This window comes from Bufo gargarizans, chromosome 11 (assembly GCF_014858855.1).
Source record: "Bufo gargarizans isolate SCDJY-AF-19 chromosome 11, ASM1485885v1, whole genome shotgun sequence".
NCBI lineage: Eukaryota > Metazoa > Chordata > Amphibia > Anura > Bufonidae > Bufo > Bufo gargarizans.
Genome location: NC_058090.1, coordinates 53,940,918 through 53,959,085, shown reverse-complemented (window position 1 = coordinate 53,959,085; position 18,168 = coordinate 53,940,918). Strand labels below are relative to the sequence as shown.

The 18,168-nt window shown below is 42.9% G+C and overlaps 1 protein-coding gene across 5 annotated transcripts in view; it reads left to right on the top strand.

Moving 5' to 3' along the window:
* Positions 1–18,168, top strand: part of RYR3 (ryanodine receptor 3) — a 684,284-nt gene that overhangs the window by 129,682 nt on the left and 536,434 nt on the right. For all 5 annotated transcript variants that reach the window (XM_044272379.1, XM_044272378.1, XM_044272377.1 and 2 more), the window contains exon 2: positions 13,302–13,421. In XM_044272379.1, the coding sequence (XP_044128314.1) occupies positions 13,302–13,421 (120 nt within the window). The remainder of the gene's footprint in view (positions 1–13,301; positions 13,422–18,168) is intronic.

The following is an 18,168-nucleotide window of genomic DNA, read 5'->3' as shown; positions in this document are numbered from 1 at the left end:
GAGGATAAGGACACTCTTGTTGCTCTAGCTGGTGGCCACTTCTATTTCCCACAGTAACTAGTGAGTGATGCCGCTTCATGTGGTTCAGTAAAGCCGTGGTGCCTGTGTTTTAAACGCCCATGGCTTATTTTAATCCTACAAATCCTGCACACAGCAATGCTTTTGTCTTCTGGCACTGAAAGGAAAAATGCCACATGGGAGATACAGCCAAGCTTAACTTAGGTTTGGCATGTTATGAGCCTGCACCAACAGTATCAGCTGCATCTTCAGTTCCCAAGCTGACCATAATAGAAGCAGATCTGACCCTGGGAGTTTTAAGGAAGTTCTGACCGTATGTTCTTTATTGCTGCTGCTGCTACCACCACTCTCCTCCTCACCACCCCAATCTGGCTCACAGGTACTGTCCAATAAACAATCATCATCATAGTGCTCACCCCCCCCCCCCCCCGCCACTTTTGCCAGACCGTGTTATGTCATAGTGGGCTTCGTGGCCCCCTTCACGATTCCCTGCTCTATACTTGCCATGAGTGCCACCGTCGCTGCCACTGCCCCTAATACCACCTCCGTGGCTACAGGTGCCACTACTACCACCAACACCACAGCTTTGCCGATGCTAGGGAGGCTCCCCCAGCCCCGTCCTCACATGCCATTGTCTGCTCCCCCCCCCCCCCCCCCCCAACACTGGATGTTTTCATCTGCGCACGGGGAGAAGCAGCAGCGGCGGTGCCAGGACCAGGAGCGTTGCGGGGAGTCAGGTAAGTATATTCATTGGGCATATGTGGTAAGTTTTTTAGTCTTGGATAACCCCTTTAAAGGTGTATTAACAACTGAAATATTTGTGTCATATCAAACATATGTAACTTAAATATCTGGTAGGCGCTAGTTCAATTTCCAGGACTCTCCTCTGTCAAGAGAATGAGAGTCCTCTTCTTTACCATTCACAATGTAGAAAGGAGAGGTACATGTATGCACGTGGCTCTTTTCATTGTAGTTTATGTGAGTTGCTGAGTGTTTCACTACTCCCATGAACTACATGTACAATAAAGATAGCCACACTCATGAACAGCCACATCTCCACCTCATGTATTTTATGTGGATTGCCATATATACAGTAGGGTGCCAATATATGGGTTTCCAGAGATGCCCACACAGTGCACTATTATGACTTACCCATCTTTTCTCCAGTACTATGCGCCACTCTTCTCTTATGAGTGATGACCGGAGTGACGTCATCGAAGGTCCTTAACCTGTATTTAATGGAGCAGCTCACCCCAGGTCCTGTTCATCAGCAGCGGAGACACAAGGAGATGCCAGCTTCGCGAGCAAGTGGACTAAGGTGAGTTAAATTATTTTTTATTTTTTTTTAACCCCTCTAGCGCTGGTTTACTATGCATTCTGTATTCAGAATGCTATTATTTTCCCTTATAACCATGTTATAAGGGAAAATAATACAATCTTCAGAACATCAATCCCAAGCCCGAACTTCTATGAAGAAGTTCGGGTTTGGGTACCAAACATGCGCGATTTTTCTCACGCGAGTGCAACGCATGACAATGTTTTGCACCTGCGCAGAAAAAATCGCGCATTTTCCCGCAACGCACCCGGCTCTTATCCGGGCAAAAAAACTCACGCCCGTGTGAAAGAGGCCTAAGTCCTTGGTTTCTAGGAAGAAATGCCACCAGGTGTGCTTAGAATCCAGTACTTTCTTATGGATGGTGGGGAGGAAACAGATGTTGGATACCCACTGATCTGATTGGCATGTCTTAAAAGTTTGCCATGAAGCTGCATAAGGCTAGGTCTACACGACGACATTTGTCGCGCAACAAAAAGTCGCGCAACAGATAGGGGGCAACAGTTGTCGCGCGACATTTTGTTGCACTAATGTCGCGCAACAATTTTTATAATGGCAGTCTATGGTGTCGCACTGCAACATGCGACATGTTGCGACTGCGACGCGACAGTCACAGAAAAATCCATCTTGAATGGATTTTCTGTGACTGTTGCATCGCAGTCGCAGCATGTCGCATGTTGCAGTGCGACACCATAGACTGCCATTATAAAAATTGTCGCGCGACATTGGTGCAACAAAATGTCGCACGACAAATGTCGTCGTGTAGACCTAGCCTAATACTACCAAATTGGGGAAAATGTGGTACAACTGCATTTTCATTATATTTAGTTTGACAATGGTTTTTGCATCACTTTATTATTAAAAGGATATGTTCTAGAAAATGCAACATTGTTTTTAGTTTTTATATCACAATTTTTAATTCTTTGGCGGTCAAAAAATAAATAAATGAGAAACTCACATGGGATTGGGGATACCTCTACCCACCACATGGGTTTCGACCTCATTTTATAAATGGGTGTTTAAACCACCTACTGCAGTGGAACATCTTTGCCCCAAAATACCCCATAGCTTTGATGCAAAAACATTGTAATATCACGCCCTATGGTACTGAATGACAAACCTCTTTACTTTTTTTGTGCTTCTTATTATCCACTTGCTGGATGACATAGACGTGTTTTCTGCAGGAAAATGTCATAAGAATTATTTCCTCACCAGCTTATCAATTATACAAACACAGATGCCCTTTAGGATATTTTCCCTAAAATGCTCCCTTGTGCTGAGCTCGCTGTAGGTGATTCACGCTGCATGGCTGATTGCTTGTCCCTTTCATTCCTATAAAGAAAAGCAGAATAAATTGAAACTGTAATCACTTGTAGCAAAATGAGTGGATACAGGCTGTGACTAAGGGCTCATTCACACGACCGTGCCGTTTTTTGCGGTCCGCAAATTGCGGATCCGCAAAACACGGATGGTGCCCGTGTGCCTTCCGCAATTTGCGGAACGGAACAGGAGGCCTATTATAGAAATGACTATTCTTGTCCTCAAAACGGACAAGAATAGGACAGGACTCATAATTATTGTGGGGCCATGGAACGGAACAACGGATGCGGACATCACACAGAGTGCTGTCCGCATCTTTTGTGGACCCATTGAAATGAATGGTTCCGTATACAGACCGTATGTGGAACGCAGAAAACGGCCCATATACGGAACGCAAAATACGTTAGTGTGAACGAGCACTAATGGTGTGAAGCCCGTGCTGTGGACTGCAAATTGCAAAAAGATAGAGCATGTTCTATCTTTTTGCGGTGCGGAGGCACGGAACGGAACCCCAGAAAGCACTCCACGTTCTTCCGTTCCGCATCTCCAGATTTTTGGACCCATTGAAGTCAATGGGTCCGCATCCATAATGCGGAATGCACATGGAACGGTGCCTGTGTATTGCGGATCTGCAATACGGCAACGGGCAGCACACGTTCGTGTGAACGAGCCCTAAGAGTATATGGCGCATGGTTGTGCCATGATTCTTTTCTGTCTGGCATTTTTACATTTCTCAATTTTTTTGTTCCTGAAAACTTAATGATAAATAATTATAATCACCATTGCTTTAATCAACAAAAAAAAAGTGGTTTTTAACACAAATGCAAATGAGTTGTTCGGCGCACTGTTGGTGGGCCTATTCCCCCATGGTGCAATGATGTTCCCTTCCTCTGCTCGCTCAGCCCCTCCTATTCCTTAGTGGTTGACAAGGCCAGTCATCTGAAGATTGCTAATGCTCAGCCAGCAATCTCAATCATGCTTCAAAATGTCAGCACTTGCGCAGTAGGGCAGGAACGAGATGGAAGGGGCTTGTAGACCAAGCAGGAGGAGCAAAGTTGCATAGAATGGCTTTGGCCCACTATTTGTGCGCTTAACTGCGCATATGAATATGGATTAAAAGTACTTTTTCTCCAGAATAAGTGCTTATGCACACAAGCGTAATGGCCCAGTGCCCGTGCTGCGGACTGCAAATAGCGGTCCAGAATGCACGGGCACTGACCGTGTGCACTCCATTTGCGAATGCAGACCCATTCAAATCAAGCCAACATATGGCCAAAGATTGAACATGTTCCATCTTTTGCAGTGCGGAGGCACAGACCAGAAAGCCAGCAAAAGCACCACAAAATATAGGTGAATTCCTATCTTCGGTCTTATCTTGCTGATTGCGGACCCATTCAAGTCAATGAGTCCACATCCGCGCCACAGAGGATGCTCACGGCCAGCGGCCGTATATTGCGAACTGGGTGTTTATGTTCAGGGCCGGTGCAAGGATTTTTGCCAACACAAGCGAAGCTACATTTTGCCCCCCCCTTGCAGCTCACCTGGCCCTGGTCCCGTCTGCAGCAGATTGCTTCTCTATGTGGTCCTGGTATCTTTTCTCTGCTTCAGACCATCGCTGGTTTGAAGACTGTATTTTTTGCCCTCTAAGACGCACCTAGGTTTTAGAAGAGGATAATAAGAAAAAAATATTTTCCATTACACCTCAGGTCAGACCAGCAATCAGACCCCCAATGTTAATCAGACCTCATATCAGATCCCCAATCAGACCCCCAATGTTAATAAGACCTCAGACATCAGCCCCCATCCATCAGCCAAAATGTCAGACATCATGCCGCCATGTCAGCCATTAGCCCCCCATGTCAGCCATCAGCCCCATCCATCATGCTCCCATGTAAGCCATCAGCCCCCCATGTCACATTTCTCCCCCTCCATGTCAAATCACCCCCCTATGTCACATCAGCCCTCCATGTCACATTTCTCCCCCTCCATGTCACATTTTTCCGCCCTCCCCCAGGGTGCGCCCTAAGGCAGCCGCTTGGTCTGCCTTATGGTAGCACCGGCCCTGTTTATGTTCTGCAAAACAGGCACTGAGCCCTTACGCTCGTGTGCATGAGCCCTAAAGCACTAGATGAAGTGAAAGCTAGCCCCACAAGGCATTGTGTCTGGTTTATCCGTTAATTTCCTGAAGACAGACTGCCTTTAATGGCGAGTAAATTACCATATAGCAGAAATGGACTTCACCACTTCGTAGTTGAAACAAACCAGTGCTTATTTTTCTTTGAGGTTTTCAAGGCAATTCGTACTTTGTGACATTTCAGTCACATGACACTGCAAATGAAAATATAATATACATCAATTTTTTTTTTTTCAAGTGTCGACATCCCATTACAACAGTATAGCAGAGCCGACCCTCCAAAACTTAGTAGCCACATATAATATAGTATGGATAGTGTGTGTGTATATATATATAATGCATAAACAAGATGTTGCAGGCTATTTAGCGTTCTTCTATCCAGTAAAGTGACTCTGCAGTTTCTACTCTCTGCATCTCTGTGATTGTGCCCTGAATAATGTATAAGCTGCAGGGGGGAAGGGAGGAACTGCTATGAATTACATTTCATGCCGGTACTTACACTGATTGTGAATTTTGATTGAATAACAAGACACATGGCAGATTAGCCAAGTAGCTTTACAATGTAACTCCTTTTCTGGCAAACAGAATGAAAGGGAGGTAATGTGCGGCACACACGGTGATACATTCTAGCTGCCATTTCCACTGCAGAACGGAGCAGCCACTGTATTATAATTCAGAGCACTGCAGTATCACGTCCAGTCGCTGTCATGTTAGGTATGTCTGCAGGCAAGACGTGCCCTCACTCCGTGCTGGCGCTGCAAAGCTATCCTATCAGTCTCATCTATCATGTCTCCTATTAGATTTCAAAATATGTATCAAAGTAGACTTAAAGGGGTCGTCTCACTTCTAAAAATGGCATTTATCATGTAGATAAAGTTACTACAAGGCACTTACTAATGTATTGTGATTGTCCATATGGCCTCCTTTGTTGGCTTGGTCAAGTTTTCCATCCCATTATACACTGCTTGTATGCAGGGGTTATGACTAGTGTTGAGTGAAGTGGACTTCGATCCGTATTTCAGGGAAAATTCAATTCATCATGAAGCCGAATTTTCTCGTGCTTCAAGGTAACGAATCAGTTTTAACCGAAATGCCAGTAAAAAAAAAAAAAAATCATACTCCCCTTATCCATTTGAGCGCAAAGAGACCGCCGCGGCCATCTTGATTGAAGATCCTGAGCAAAATCTCGTGCACGGTCATGTACGACGTCACCACATAGGCCAGCGTGATGATGTCATCACGCACCTCGCAAGATTTTGTGTGGGATCTTCAATCAAGATGACTGCAGAGGCCTCTTTGCACTGAAATGGATAAGGTGAGTATTATTATTCTTACTTTTTTTTTTTTTATGATTAACCCCTCATTTTTTTTTATGTTATGATCAGCAATGAACACGGCATCTGACAGGTTTAATGACAGGCATTGCCCGTCATTGTGCCTGCTACTTACAAAGAAATGTGCTTTGTGACAAAATAATTCGTCGCAAAGCAAATTTCTTTGGGAAGTTTGGCGAAGCAGCCGAATTGAATTTTTGCGAACTTGGCTCATCTCTAGTTTCGACCTCCCTGCAATCCAACAGCGGTGGCCGTGCTTGCACACTATAGGAAAACGTGCTGGACTTTGTGCACTCCCAGGGCCCCGGCCACCTTGCCGAGGGTGGCTCAAAGAGTGTCTAAAATGATTAATACATGTGGAACACGACCTGCTTGCCAGGTTTTCAGGGCAAAATTAACAAGCGCTAATTAGGGAAAATGCCCAGAGAACCCTTTTAAGATGAAAATCCAGATATTTATCTGTGAAAACGCTGCTCTCACAATGCCTTTATTGGAGGCAAGCTCACAGTGGAAAAAGCTACCTATGTGGGATGACGAGACCAGTGTTAACTGAAAGTACTATGCGTGGTGCAATCCAATACCTCGAACCAACATCACATTTCCCTACGAAATGCACCAGATATAGCATCCTGCTGCAGGATTGAATATTAATGCATTCAAATCAATTTAGTTTCATTTCATTTCATTTTTATTTTTTTGCTTTTGTTGAGGAATATCAGAAAAATCTAAAGCGATTATGTTCTACAATAAAACATAAAACCGTCCTAGGGGGTGGTAGACTCTGTAATTAGACTTTATCCTCAAGCGCAGCAACCCTGACATTCTCTGACAGATTTCTTTGCTGATCTTCACAAAGATTCAAGCTTCTTGAAGTGAAAATAGTCTGCAAAAATAAGACCTGCTGTGTCCGCATCAGTTGTCCGCATCAGTTGTCCTATCAGGTGCGGCTGCAAGGGTGATGTCCCCTGACATATGGTCTTGTCATAATTATAGTAGTGCATATTTTTCAGCGGCCAGAATTTATATTATGAAGCATGACAACATATAAAGGCTACGTTAACATGCGACTTGTGTGTTCTACCACATGACAGCAGATATTGATGTGTCTATTTTGGACATCTGAGTAAGTGACAGTCAGGAATGTGTGAACGCTACCAGAATGAAGGAAGCAGCAGAATGTAAAGAATCTAAAGCAGAGTATAGAAAGCAACACTAGACTGCCGCCCGAACTACAGGCACTATTCTGTCAACTTCTGCACTATATACTTTGGACCAGACTATAAAGGGTATTAGGGTGTCATTAAAAGGGTTTTCCTAAAATTGACATTTAAAGCATAGGTGATAAATGTCTAACTAACTGCTAGGGGCAATCCCGCTGGGACCCCCACTATCTCTTGAGCCTCCCCTTCCTCCTTACCCTTCTGACCTCATTCATGAGGAGTTTGAATGGAGAGACCATGGAGTACGTATGTGCTTTTTTGTAACTCCTATTGACTACAATAATTTGTGGCGAACACAGAAAGGGAAAGGCGATTATATGGTAGTATGTTGTCACGGATGGTGTTGCAGAAAACAAGAAGTAACAAATAAAGATCCGACTGACTTGATCCCAAACTAAGGAACAAAAGGGTGAGCCCTATTAAAGCCCTATAGCTCTCCCTGACTGCTCAGCCCATGCAAAGATCTCTGTGATAGAAAGTTGCATGTCCACGTACCTAGACTGAGTGACACCTGAAAACCCTATAATAGTGAAAGGACACAGCCACCGGCTCCCTGCACTTAATACGGAGGGAGTCAGGGTCACCTAGAATCAAGCCAACAGGAAAACACAAATAAAGGGATAGACTTATCTGAGAAACCAGCAGTAGCAAACTTCTAGCAGTGAGCACAATCCAGGAAGTAGTATAAACCGCAAAGTGAGGCAGTATGGGAGGGGATATAAAGGGAGGCAATCACTGCTAATAGATAACAGCTGGGAGAGGGAGAAGAGATGTCAAAGTAAAACCAAAACAAAATAACATCATGCAGGAGGTACTGAAGAACATCTATCAGAACTTCTCAGAGATCTGGCGGTGACATATGTCTGGTATTTGAAGAAAGATATTGAATGATTATGCTCCTCTCTATGTGTAGACATAACACTAGTGAGTGCTGTGGATACAGCAGGTTGGTGCTGCCGATGTCCTCAAATTCTCAGACCATGGGGTGGCCAACCCTCCGGTACGGGGTATACAGAGCGGGTTAGGCCACTAGTCAGGAGGCTCAACTGTCCTTCCGCACTCTCAAACCTGATTTGAAAAAGGAGTATATATACTCTGAAATGCATTTTCACCAAGGTTATCAATAAAGCTATTTTAATCATCTCATGGTTCTAGTCATGTTTGGGTCAAGAGGTGTCCAAATTGTGCAGGCTCTTCTCTGTCTGCATCTCCTAATCCGCTCCATAGACTACAATAGTGAGCATAACGCACATGCACAGCTTGTTCTTTTCTTCCTCTCCTTCTCTTGGCTGCTATCAGCCATTTTCCAGAAGCCATGAGAGGTGGGACCCCACCACTTATCAGACATTTATAAAGTACCATATATATGCTATTAACGCCTGTAATCAAAATACCTTTTTACTCTGTACAAATGTTTATGAATAGGCATCCCTAAAAAAGGCTCTCTTTAGCATTGTGGTCTTCATCTAATCGAAGGGTGGTATAGGATAAAAAAAGATCCAGAAACAATTGAACACCTGTGTATGGGATGTCTTTGGTATTGCTACTCAGCTCATTGAACTGAGGTTTTTGGAAAGAAGTATGCTTGTTATCTACAGGGCCGTAGATAATTTTTTTTTCCTGGGGGGGTTCAGCTTTCTCAAATTATAAGAGTCATCATCCACATCCACAGATATCTCCCCCCCCCCCCCCATAACAGTGTCCCTGACAGTGTCCCTATTGTAAGACGGACCCGCCGTTCCTTATGTAAGTGACTAAGTGAGCTACTTGTGCAAAGTATATGTACTACTACTATCTAATAATCTATCACTAACTTAAAATACCCCAAATTGGGTCCTAAACTGAAAAATTTGGTCACCAAATTTAAAATACATATAAAATTGTAATAAAAAAGACATGGAGGAGAATACAGCACCACATACCTCTTACATCCAGTGACATCTCCTGTCATGTAGACGTTCTCTTTCCTCTTCTCCTCCATTTGACCCAGACCACCATGGCAAATTCTTTTAGCCGCATCTCATCTCTACAGTTTGTAACACAGACACGTTAGATTTCTCAATTTTTCCATCAACCTCCTCATCCTGGTGTCCCCACAGTGTCATCCTGCCACCCCCAATACTGTGCCCATTGTGCTCCCCAATGCCCCAGGAACTATACTGCTGAAAAAATAGTGACCCTAATAGACATCATTGGGATAATTTATCAAACTGGTGTAAAGTAGAACTGGATTTCCAAAAGAGCTGTCAAATATGAAAGGTGGAATCTGATTGGCTGCTATAGGCAACTTGCACCAGTTTGATAAATTACCCCAAATGTTCCTATAGTGTCCACAGCAGCTATAATGTCCCCTAGAGTGCCCCCAGTAATAATAACACCCTCTATTGTGCGTCAGGCAATAATACCTGTATAGTGTCCCCAGAAATAATAGAATTGCCCCTACAGTGCCTCCCCAAAAGAAACACCCCCATATAGTAATTTCCACCACACTGCCCCCACATAGTAATCCCCCCATTGTAATTTGCCCCACACAGTAATTTCACCCAAACTGCCCCCATATAGTAGTTTGCCCCCACAGAGTAATTTCCACCACACTGCCCCACATAGTAATTTCCACTACACTGCCCCCACATAGTAATTTGCCCCCACATAGTAATTTCCACCACACTGCCCCCACATAGTAATTTACACCACACTGCCCCCACATAGTAATTTCCACCACACTGCCCCCACATAGTAATTTGCCCCCACATAGCAATTTCCCCACACTGTCCCCACATAGAAATTACCCCACACTGTCCCCACATAGCAATTACCCCCACACTGCCCCCATATAGACATTTTCCCCCACATAGTAGTCCCTTCCATAATAATTTGCCCCCACACTGCCCCATCTAGTAATTTGCCCCCACACAGTAGTCCCTATCATAATAATTTGCCCCCACATAGTAATTTGTCCCAACATAGTATTCCCTCCCATAATAATTTGCCCCCACACTGCCCCCACATAGCAATTTGCCCCCACACTGCCCCATCTAGTAATTTGCCCCCACATAGTAGTCCCACTCATAATAATTTGCCCCCACATAGTAATTTGTCCCCACATAGTATTCCCTCCCATAATAATTTGGCCCCATTCAGCCCCCACATTCCCCCCCCCATGTACTCTATTTATCTTCCCTAATACGTCCTCCTGTGTGTCCCCCCCCCCCCACATGTCCCCCAAAGTAGGCACATGAAATAAAAAAATAAAAAATTAACAAAAAATGAAAAGCTAAATACTCACCTATGTCCAGGGCCAGGCGCTTGCTCGCAGAAGAAGGCGGGATGAGTCAGGCACGTCACAGTGCTGCGTCCCGGCACAGGCGCGCGATGACGTCATCACACACGCTTGTGTCGGGATTTCACTACCGCATAGGTCTCAGGCCTACAAGGCCTGAAGCCTATGGCGGTGATCGGCAACGGGACAGGGAGCTATGCGCTATGCGCTATGTGGGCGTTCGGGTCAGCGTTGGGCCCGGGACTGCCGACCCGAACGTCCCTATTGTAATCCGTAAATCCGCCACTCCTGCTGAGGACAGACACTCTGGGAGGGGTTTGAACCCCCCTTATCTACGCCCCTGGTTATCTAATCCCTTGTGAAAGAAGGGTGCTGCTACACATTTTTTTTGAGTGTGCCTGAAGTGTAGTGGCACATGCACATTCGGCATCTGCACTCCACCACTACTCAGAGCAATGGTGCAGGCACAAGATTGATGGGGCCAGGCAAGATGTCAAGGGAACAAGGGGAGTCCACAAAGTATTCCAAAACCAGCAAAGTGGATGAGATTTAGTAAATCCACAGCATTTGTATGCAGATTTCCACTAGAGATTTCACCCTTTACAATGCACATTCTGTACTTTTTTATTTTACGCACCTATATAGCGCTGACATATTCAGCAGCGCTTTACAGGCATTAGCATCAGAATCAGAATCAATTTATTTGGACAAATAAGTTTGCACTTACAAGGAATATGACTTGGCAGTTGCTTGACAGACACAAACAAAACAGTACAAGGACAGACGGTATGGATAGTGCAGGACAAGGACAGACAGTATGGATAGTGCAGGACAAGGACAGACAGTATGGATAGTGCAGGACAAGGACAGACAGTATGGATAGTGCAGGACAAGGACAGACAGTATGGATAGTGCAGGACAAGGACAGTATGTGAGTTTTAGTGGAAATAAACAGGGAAAAGTGTTTGTTTTCAGTTCTATGCTGTAATGCTTCCAAGTCATAGCAGCTTTAGCGTGGTTCTGCATTAAGCAAGGCAACTGCCTGAGGGAAAAAGCTGTTCCTGTGCCTGGAAGTTTTTAGTAGCCACTGAACGGTATCTCACTCCTGAAGGCATAGGCTGGAAGATGGAGTGAGCAGGGTGAGAGGCGTCGGAGGCAATCACACTGTCCCCAGTGGAGCTCACAATCTAAGGTCCCTATTAGTATGTCTTTGAAGAGTAGGAGGAAACCGAAGAACCTGGAGGAGAACATACAAACTCCATGCAAATGTTGTCCATGGTTGGATTTGAACCTAGGACCCCAGTGCTAACCACTGAGCCACTGTGGTGGCTAACCTGAGTCATTTATAATACTGGTGGGACAGAGGCGCCTTTGGGCTAACTAAGACACTAAGATCTGAGTAAGATTGCTGCCTGTGCTACACAACCTTATTTTGGCATAAGGCCATATTTTTAGATTATACTACTTGAAGGCTGCAATAAAAAAAATGACATTGAAGAACTTATTTGGAGCTTCATTACATTGCCTTTATTGGTTAGAGCCACTGGGGTTCCATCTTCCCAAAAGAGGAAATGATTCTCGAGCCCAAAAATCATCAATAAAGTCTAATAGGTTTTGAATAAACTAATTAGACCCTGGTGACAAGTGATTACCTCCAAAGGAAGCCAAATATTTTTTTCCTTATTCTGGACCATTGGGGCCCACTCTGGTTTTAGGAGTCCTAGGTCCACGGGAGGATCCTGTGGTACTCTGATCCCTTTCAGTTTGACTGTGGCCAGAGCTTAATTGTGGTGATATCAGATACAATGTAGCAACACAGCAACAGCAAAACTTGTCATATCTAAAACATTACATCTGTTTGCAATATGGGTTCAAGCCAAAAGTACCCTGTGCCCATTCTCCATGCATCATAATATTATAGGAGGGAAAACATCACTCTCCTGTGGTACCTACTCATGCAACCAATGTGATCAGTGTGACCGACGACACAAATGTCACCAAGCTATACTGGCCTAAATATATCAAGCCCCTCTCCCTATAGCTTTGCTGGGTCTCTACTAAATGGCTGGAAAATAAGAGCCAATATACTGAATAACTGGAAGCATGGAAATACATTACTGTGGGAATTTATCATGAGAGTAATATTTGAAGTCAGTTTGGCTTGAGTTTGTTTTGGCATACTTTGCAACACATTTATTAAATGTCAAATATTATTTGTTAAATTTGGTGCATTGTGAAACCTAACTTTTGTCTAGATATGTTCCTCCAGTTTGTATATTCCCCTACTGGACTGAGTTCTTTACTTTAGCGACTTTTTAAAGAGTTGAATTTGTAAATCTGGAGTGAAACTCCTTAACCTAGCTAATTACATCCACTTCCCCATATGCTTTTCAAAACTGGAGTAGAGTAAAAATGCAAAAAGTCTAAAATGTTTGTGCAAGTAACCCCAAAATGTTACAAAAGCCCTTTGCAATTTTTAAGACCATAATTCTGGAATCCAGGGGTGATACATTCCACCTAATGTGCTTTTTTATTGTCCTTCCTACTGAAGGCTCGGCAGTTTCCGGTACTTGAAAGAAGATCTTAAAATCTCAGTTTAGGTTGCATAGGATTTGATTATGCAATACTGTAAACTAAATAACCGTCAATTTCTGTTCCATAGGATGATGAAGTTGTCCTTCAGTGTGTCGCCACCATCCATAAGGAGCAGAGGAAGTTCTGTTTGGCAGCTGAGGGACTTGGGAATCGACTTTGCTTTCTTGAACCAACTTCAGAAGCCAAAGTAAGAGATTGTGTTATTTTTTTTCTCAATCTGTCATATCCGAAGAAATAATATTGGCACTCCTGCCCTGTCAATGCTAAATTATTAGATTATTATAAATAAATAAAATATTATTTAAAATTGGAGTAGATTTTGAATTATTTTGTAAATTGTATTCATGGCAAAATAGAAACATAAAAAAATACAAATTTTCCTAATTTTTACATGCTATATTTTAAAAGTGTTTTCCAGGATTGTAATATCCTCAGGCCATCAGTATCTGAATGGGAAGGGTCTGACACTCCACACACTGCCGATCATCAATGATGCTCAAAGTCAGCGCCAGAACTAAACAGCTCCGTCTGTTGTGTAGTTGACAGAGCTGGTAACTGCAGCATTGCTCCCATTCACTTCAGTGGGAACAGTGCTGCAGTAACCATATCCTTCCACTAAACAATGGATGAAGCTGTGTAGTTCCAATGCCAGAACAGCTGATCGGCATGGCAGGCCAACAATATTAAAATCCTGGAAAACACCTTTAAGGTAGTTTGTTCAATAAATATTAATCCCATAAAAATAATCCACTGATTCTCCCATGCATAGCAATGTAAAATTTGTGTACACTGTGTAACATATAGTGCAATTACAGCACAAAAAACAAAAGCCCTCTTTTATCTTTACTTGTATCGCCCTGGCTTAGCTTTAGATGCAGCGTCTGTACATGGATGATAATCATTCAAGTACAGAGCTTTTTTGAACAAATCCACAAAAGTAGATGAGGCTGGGGTACAACAGGCAAAAGTTTAGTGGTCGCAGATAATTGTTATTAGCTTGGAATACTGGAATAATGGAATACTAGTCATTGTCCACTTCATTCATGGCCCTCCGAGCAATCATTCATCACTGTACCAGTCCACCAGTAATTGTGCGGCATGGACAGAATGTAACATAGCCCCTTACATGTCATCTAATAGATTTAATAAAGCACTATCTTTTTTTTTCCCATGGTAGCAGTGCATAGGTTGCACATATGGTATGTCTAGACTCTTCTAAGCTCGAGAAACCTTAGAGACCAAGAGCAGTACATGTATGACACTTGGTGCTGAGCTATAATCCAGTGCATCCTGAATGTACATTGTGAGATTTAAGCTCTTGCAATCTAGGAGGAGCAGTTTGGGTACCTGGCTGTTACTGAGGAGAAAACAATACTGTTTTATTACTGCTTCTACCTTCTCCTTTCCTTGGTGCATAGCACTCAGTGAGTAGAGTAGAGAGTGTAGTGAGTAAATGAGGCTTGCTAGGCTGCTTCCTGATCAGCCAGTCACATGATTGCCTGCTGTTTTGAGCAGAGCTGCTGTTTCTTAGCAGACCCAGATCAACTTTTTTTATTGACCTCGGAGACATATAATATACTAATTGAAGCCCTCAGATGCTGTGTTCAACGCATCTGACAGTCACATTGAGGCCCTTCAGTGGTTAATCAGGGGTTAAAAAACAAAAATGCATACCTCATCCATTTGCCCACGGAGAGGCCGTCACGGCCATCTTGATTGAGGAAAACATGCAAAAACGTACTAGCTCTGGCGTGTGACGTCACCGCATCATCACTCTGGTCAGGCGCGGTGACGTCATCAGTGAGCAAATGGATGAGGTGAGTATGCATTATTTTGTTTCTTACCGCCACTTCAGGAAAAATTTATTCGTTACCACGAAGCGCGAGGAAATTCGGCTTTGTGACGAATCAAATTTTTTCTAAAATTTGAATCGAAGTCCACTTATTTAACATCGATTTACTCACCACTATCAAGGCCATAAACAAATTTGGGGCATTTTTATTTTTGTATACTACTTATTTTGAGCTAAAATATTTTTTCAAACTTGTTCTTTATTAAGAATTGTTAGCAGTTTTTTCCTCTACAGCTTTCTGTGTTACTGAATCTGTAGGCTGTACTTTCCTCACAACTCAAACACTTGTTTAAGTTAAATTGTTATTAAATTGATCGAGAATTCAGCTTAAAGAGGACCTTTCACCTACCCTTATGCAGTCTCAGCAATGATTCAATAGTGTCAGGCTGTGCAAGGAAGCAAGTCTGCAGATGCAGTGAAACTGAAAGATGTAGAGAAAAAGCTGTTGAACGTTTTTAATAAATATCAGTTGCAAAAATTATCTGTAGCACAAATTCAGTAGCCTGCAGTAATAAAACCTCAAAGGAGTCCATTGCCTTTAAAGGGGTTGTTTACCCCTGTTTACCCTTGAGGGCCTCTCCGGTATTGGCTGCAGCAGCAACATGACCCACGACAAACTGAGAGCTGCAGCGGTCCAGTGGGGAAACAAAGGTGCCAGAACCCAGCAGGGGGGGGGGGGGGGGGAGATAAGTGTGGCTTCCTTCTCAGGTCTAGCACATTGTGGCATCTGCCTGAGAGACCACCAGGGGTAAATAACCCTTTAAAGGGCCTTTCATACCTTAGAGAAAGCTGCTTCAACAGAGCTTACAACACCTTAAAGTTGATATGGGCATAATAATTTTAAAGAGCCTTTGTCAGCATGATCAGTTCATATAAAACCAAGCATACTGACTGGTAGGGTTGATTATGTTAATTGAAATGATACCTTCCTTTTGTATGTATACTAAACAGCTGTAGAGATATGTGTTTTTATTCATATGCAAATAAGCATGTTGGAGCACCAGGGATGGGTTAAATCCATGGAGCACTGCTTTTGTAGCACCCCTTAATTGATAGGGCTAAACATTAGCATGCTAGACAAAGCAGAGCTGTGTCATAGCCTGTACATATCATATACACTACTTACTATAGCCTTACATATTACTGGTTTATTCACAGGCACAGTGCATGTATATGATCATAAAGAAATCAGTAATATGTATTAGCTTTCTAAGTATAGAAAACCACCCTTCTCAATATGATAAGACTGTAGCCTGAAGGTAAGTGGTCACCCTTGCATGTAGATACCCCAGGTACAAATCCCAGGAGAGACTTCTAGATTTTTTTCTTCAGTCAACCCCCCCCCCCCCCCATTTAACCCATAATAATTTAATATAATAAAAATAATATAATAAATATAATATAGGAAAAAATATTGAGAATGGAGGTTTTCTATGCTTAGAAAGCGAATATATATTATTGGTGCCTTTTATAATCATATATTGTACCTATGAATAAACTAGCAATATGTATTAGCTTTCTAAGCATAGAAAACCTTGATTGTCAATAAATAACCTTTTCCATGGGTTTAATTAGACATACAAAAATAAAGAAATTAGTGAAGCTAAGCATTCAAAGCAAAATTCATTCCGAAGTTTAGGAAAACTTCGATAAGCAACTAAACCGATTTTTCCTCGTGCTTCATGGTAATACATTTTTCCTAAAATGACAGCTGCATATGTTACAAGGTGAAAGTAAGAACCCTGGGAATGCTAGATCACCCATAATGCCTTTCAGCCAGCCAATCCACTGATGGTCATCCCCTATGATGTCACGTTCTTGTAAAACCCTCATATTGCGCGGTCTCTGCCATTGTCCTGTGAGCTGAGCATAGGAAGAGATGTGGCAAGCGATCATGCACTAGGGACAGTGTTGCTGAAAATGATTCATAGAAGAATATTAGAGAGGATAGAGACGAATAATTGAAAAGTTCGATTCGGCTGATTCACCGAATTTTACAGAAAAATTCGCTTTGTGGCAAATTACTTAGTCACTAAGCAAATTTTTTTGCAAGTAGCAGGTGCAATGACAGGGAGCTCCTATAGCGCCGTCCCCGTCATTGTACCCCTCAGATGCCACGTTCATACATGATCTCGGAATCTAAATATAAAAACAGTGTAAAATTAACCATAAAAAAATAAATCAAACTTACTGCCTCCATCTTGCTTGAACATCTGGAGCGAAATCTCGCGCAGCACGAGATTACGTTAACACGCACAGGATTTCGACCGAGATCTTCAATCAAGATGGAGGCTGGCGGCCCGTCACGAGCAAATAGGGGAGGCAGTTTGAATTTTTTTTTGTTTTTTACACTATTTCAGGTTAAATCGATTCGCTGACACTAAGCACGAGGAAATTAGGCTTTTAGGCGAATCTAATTTATCCTGATAATCGGATTGAATTCCACTTCGTGGGATTCGATTCGCTCATCTCTAGAGAGGGACAGTGCAGAGAGACTTGCATCTGATTGACAGGGCCAGGCAGGTGTGATCACTTTTGCACTGCTTGGCCCTGTCAATCAAAGTGAAGAGAGCGCAGTCGTTGCAGAGAGAGCTGAGCCTTCAGGTGTATCGGTAACGCCCTGTTGCCCCTAGAGGCTCATTTGCATATATTAAGACATAATTTTTCTCGGTAATGCGGGCACATATGAACATGGGACCAACACTGATGCTTTCAGCTGCCAAGTGCACATGTAACAGGTCAGCCAGTGTCATAGGTAGAAATCAGCTGATAGATGCCCTTTAAGTATAATTTATCTGGTAAGCTTATTGTTTAAAGTATAAGAATAAATTATTTTTAATTAAAGGTGTTTTTCATCTAATTACCCATTTAGTGTTCAACAAATCAAGCTTTGGATCCTAGATCCGAAGTCGATTTGTTCTAAACTTTGTTTGAATGCCGTATGGAGATTCATCTCCGTACGGCGTTCCTATGTATGAGCTTCGACGAGGTGAAGTGAGTTATAACCAAATTCTCGCGGGACTTCGTTGAATAACTTCAAGATTTGCGTTTTTAACTTTAACTTTAAAACCATTTTAAAACA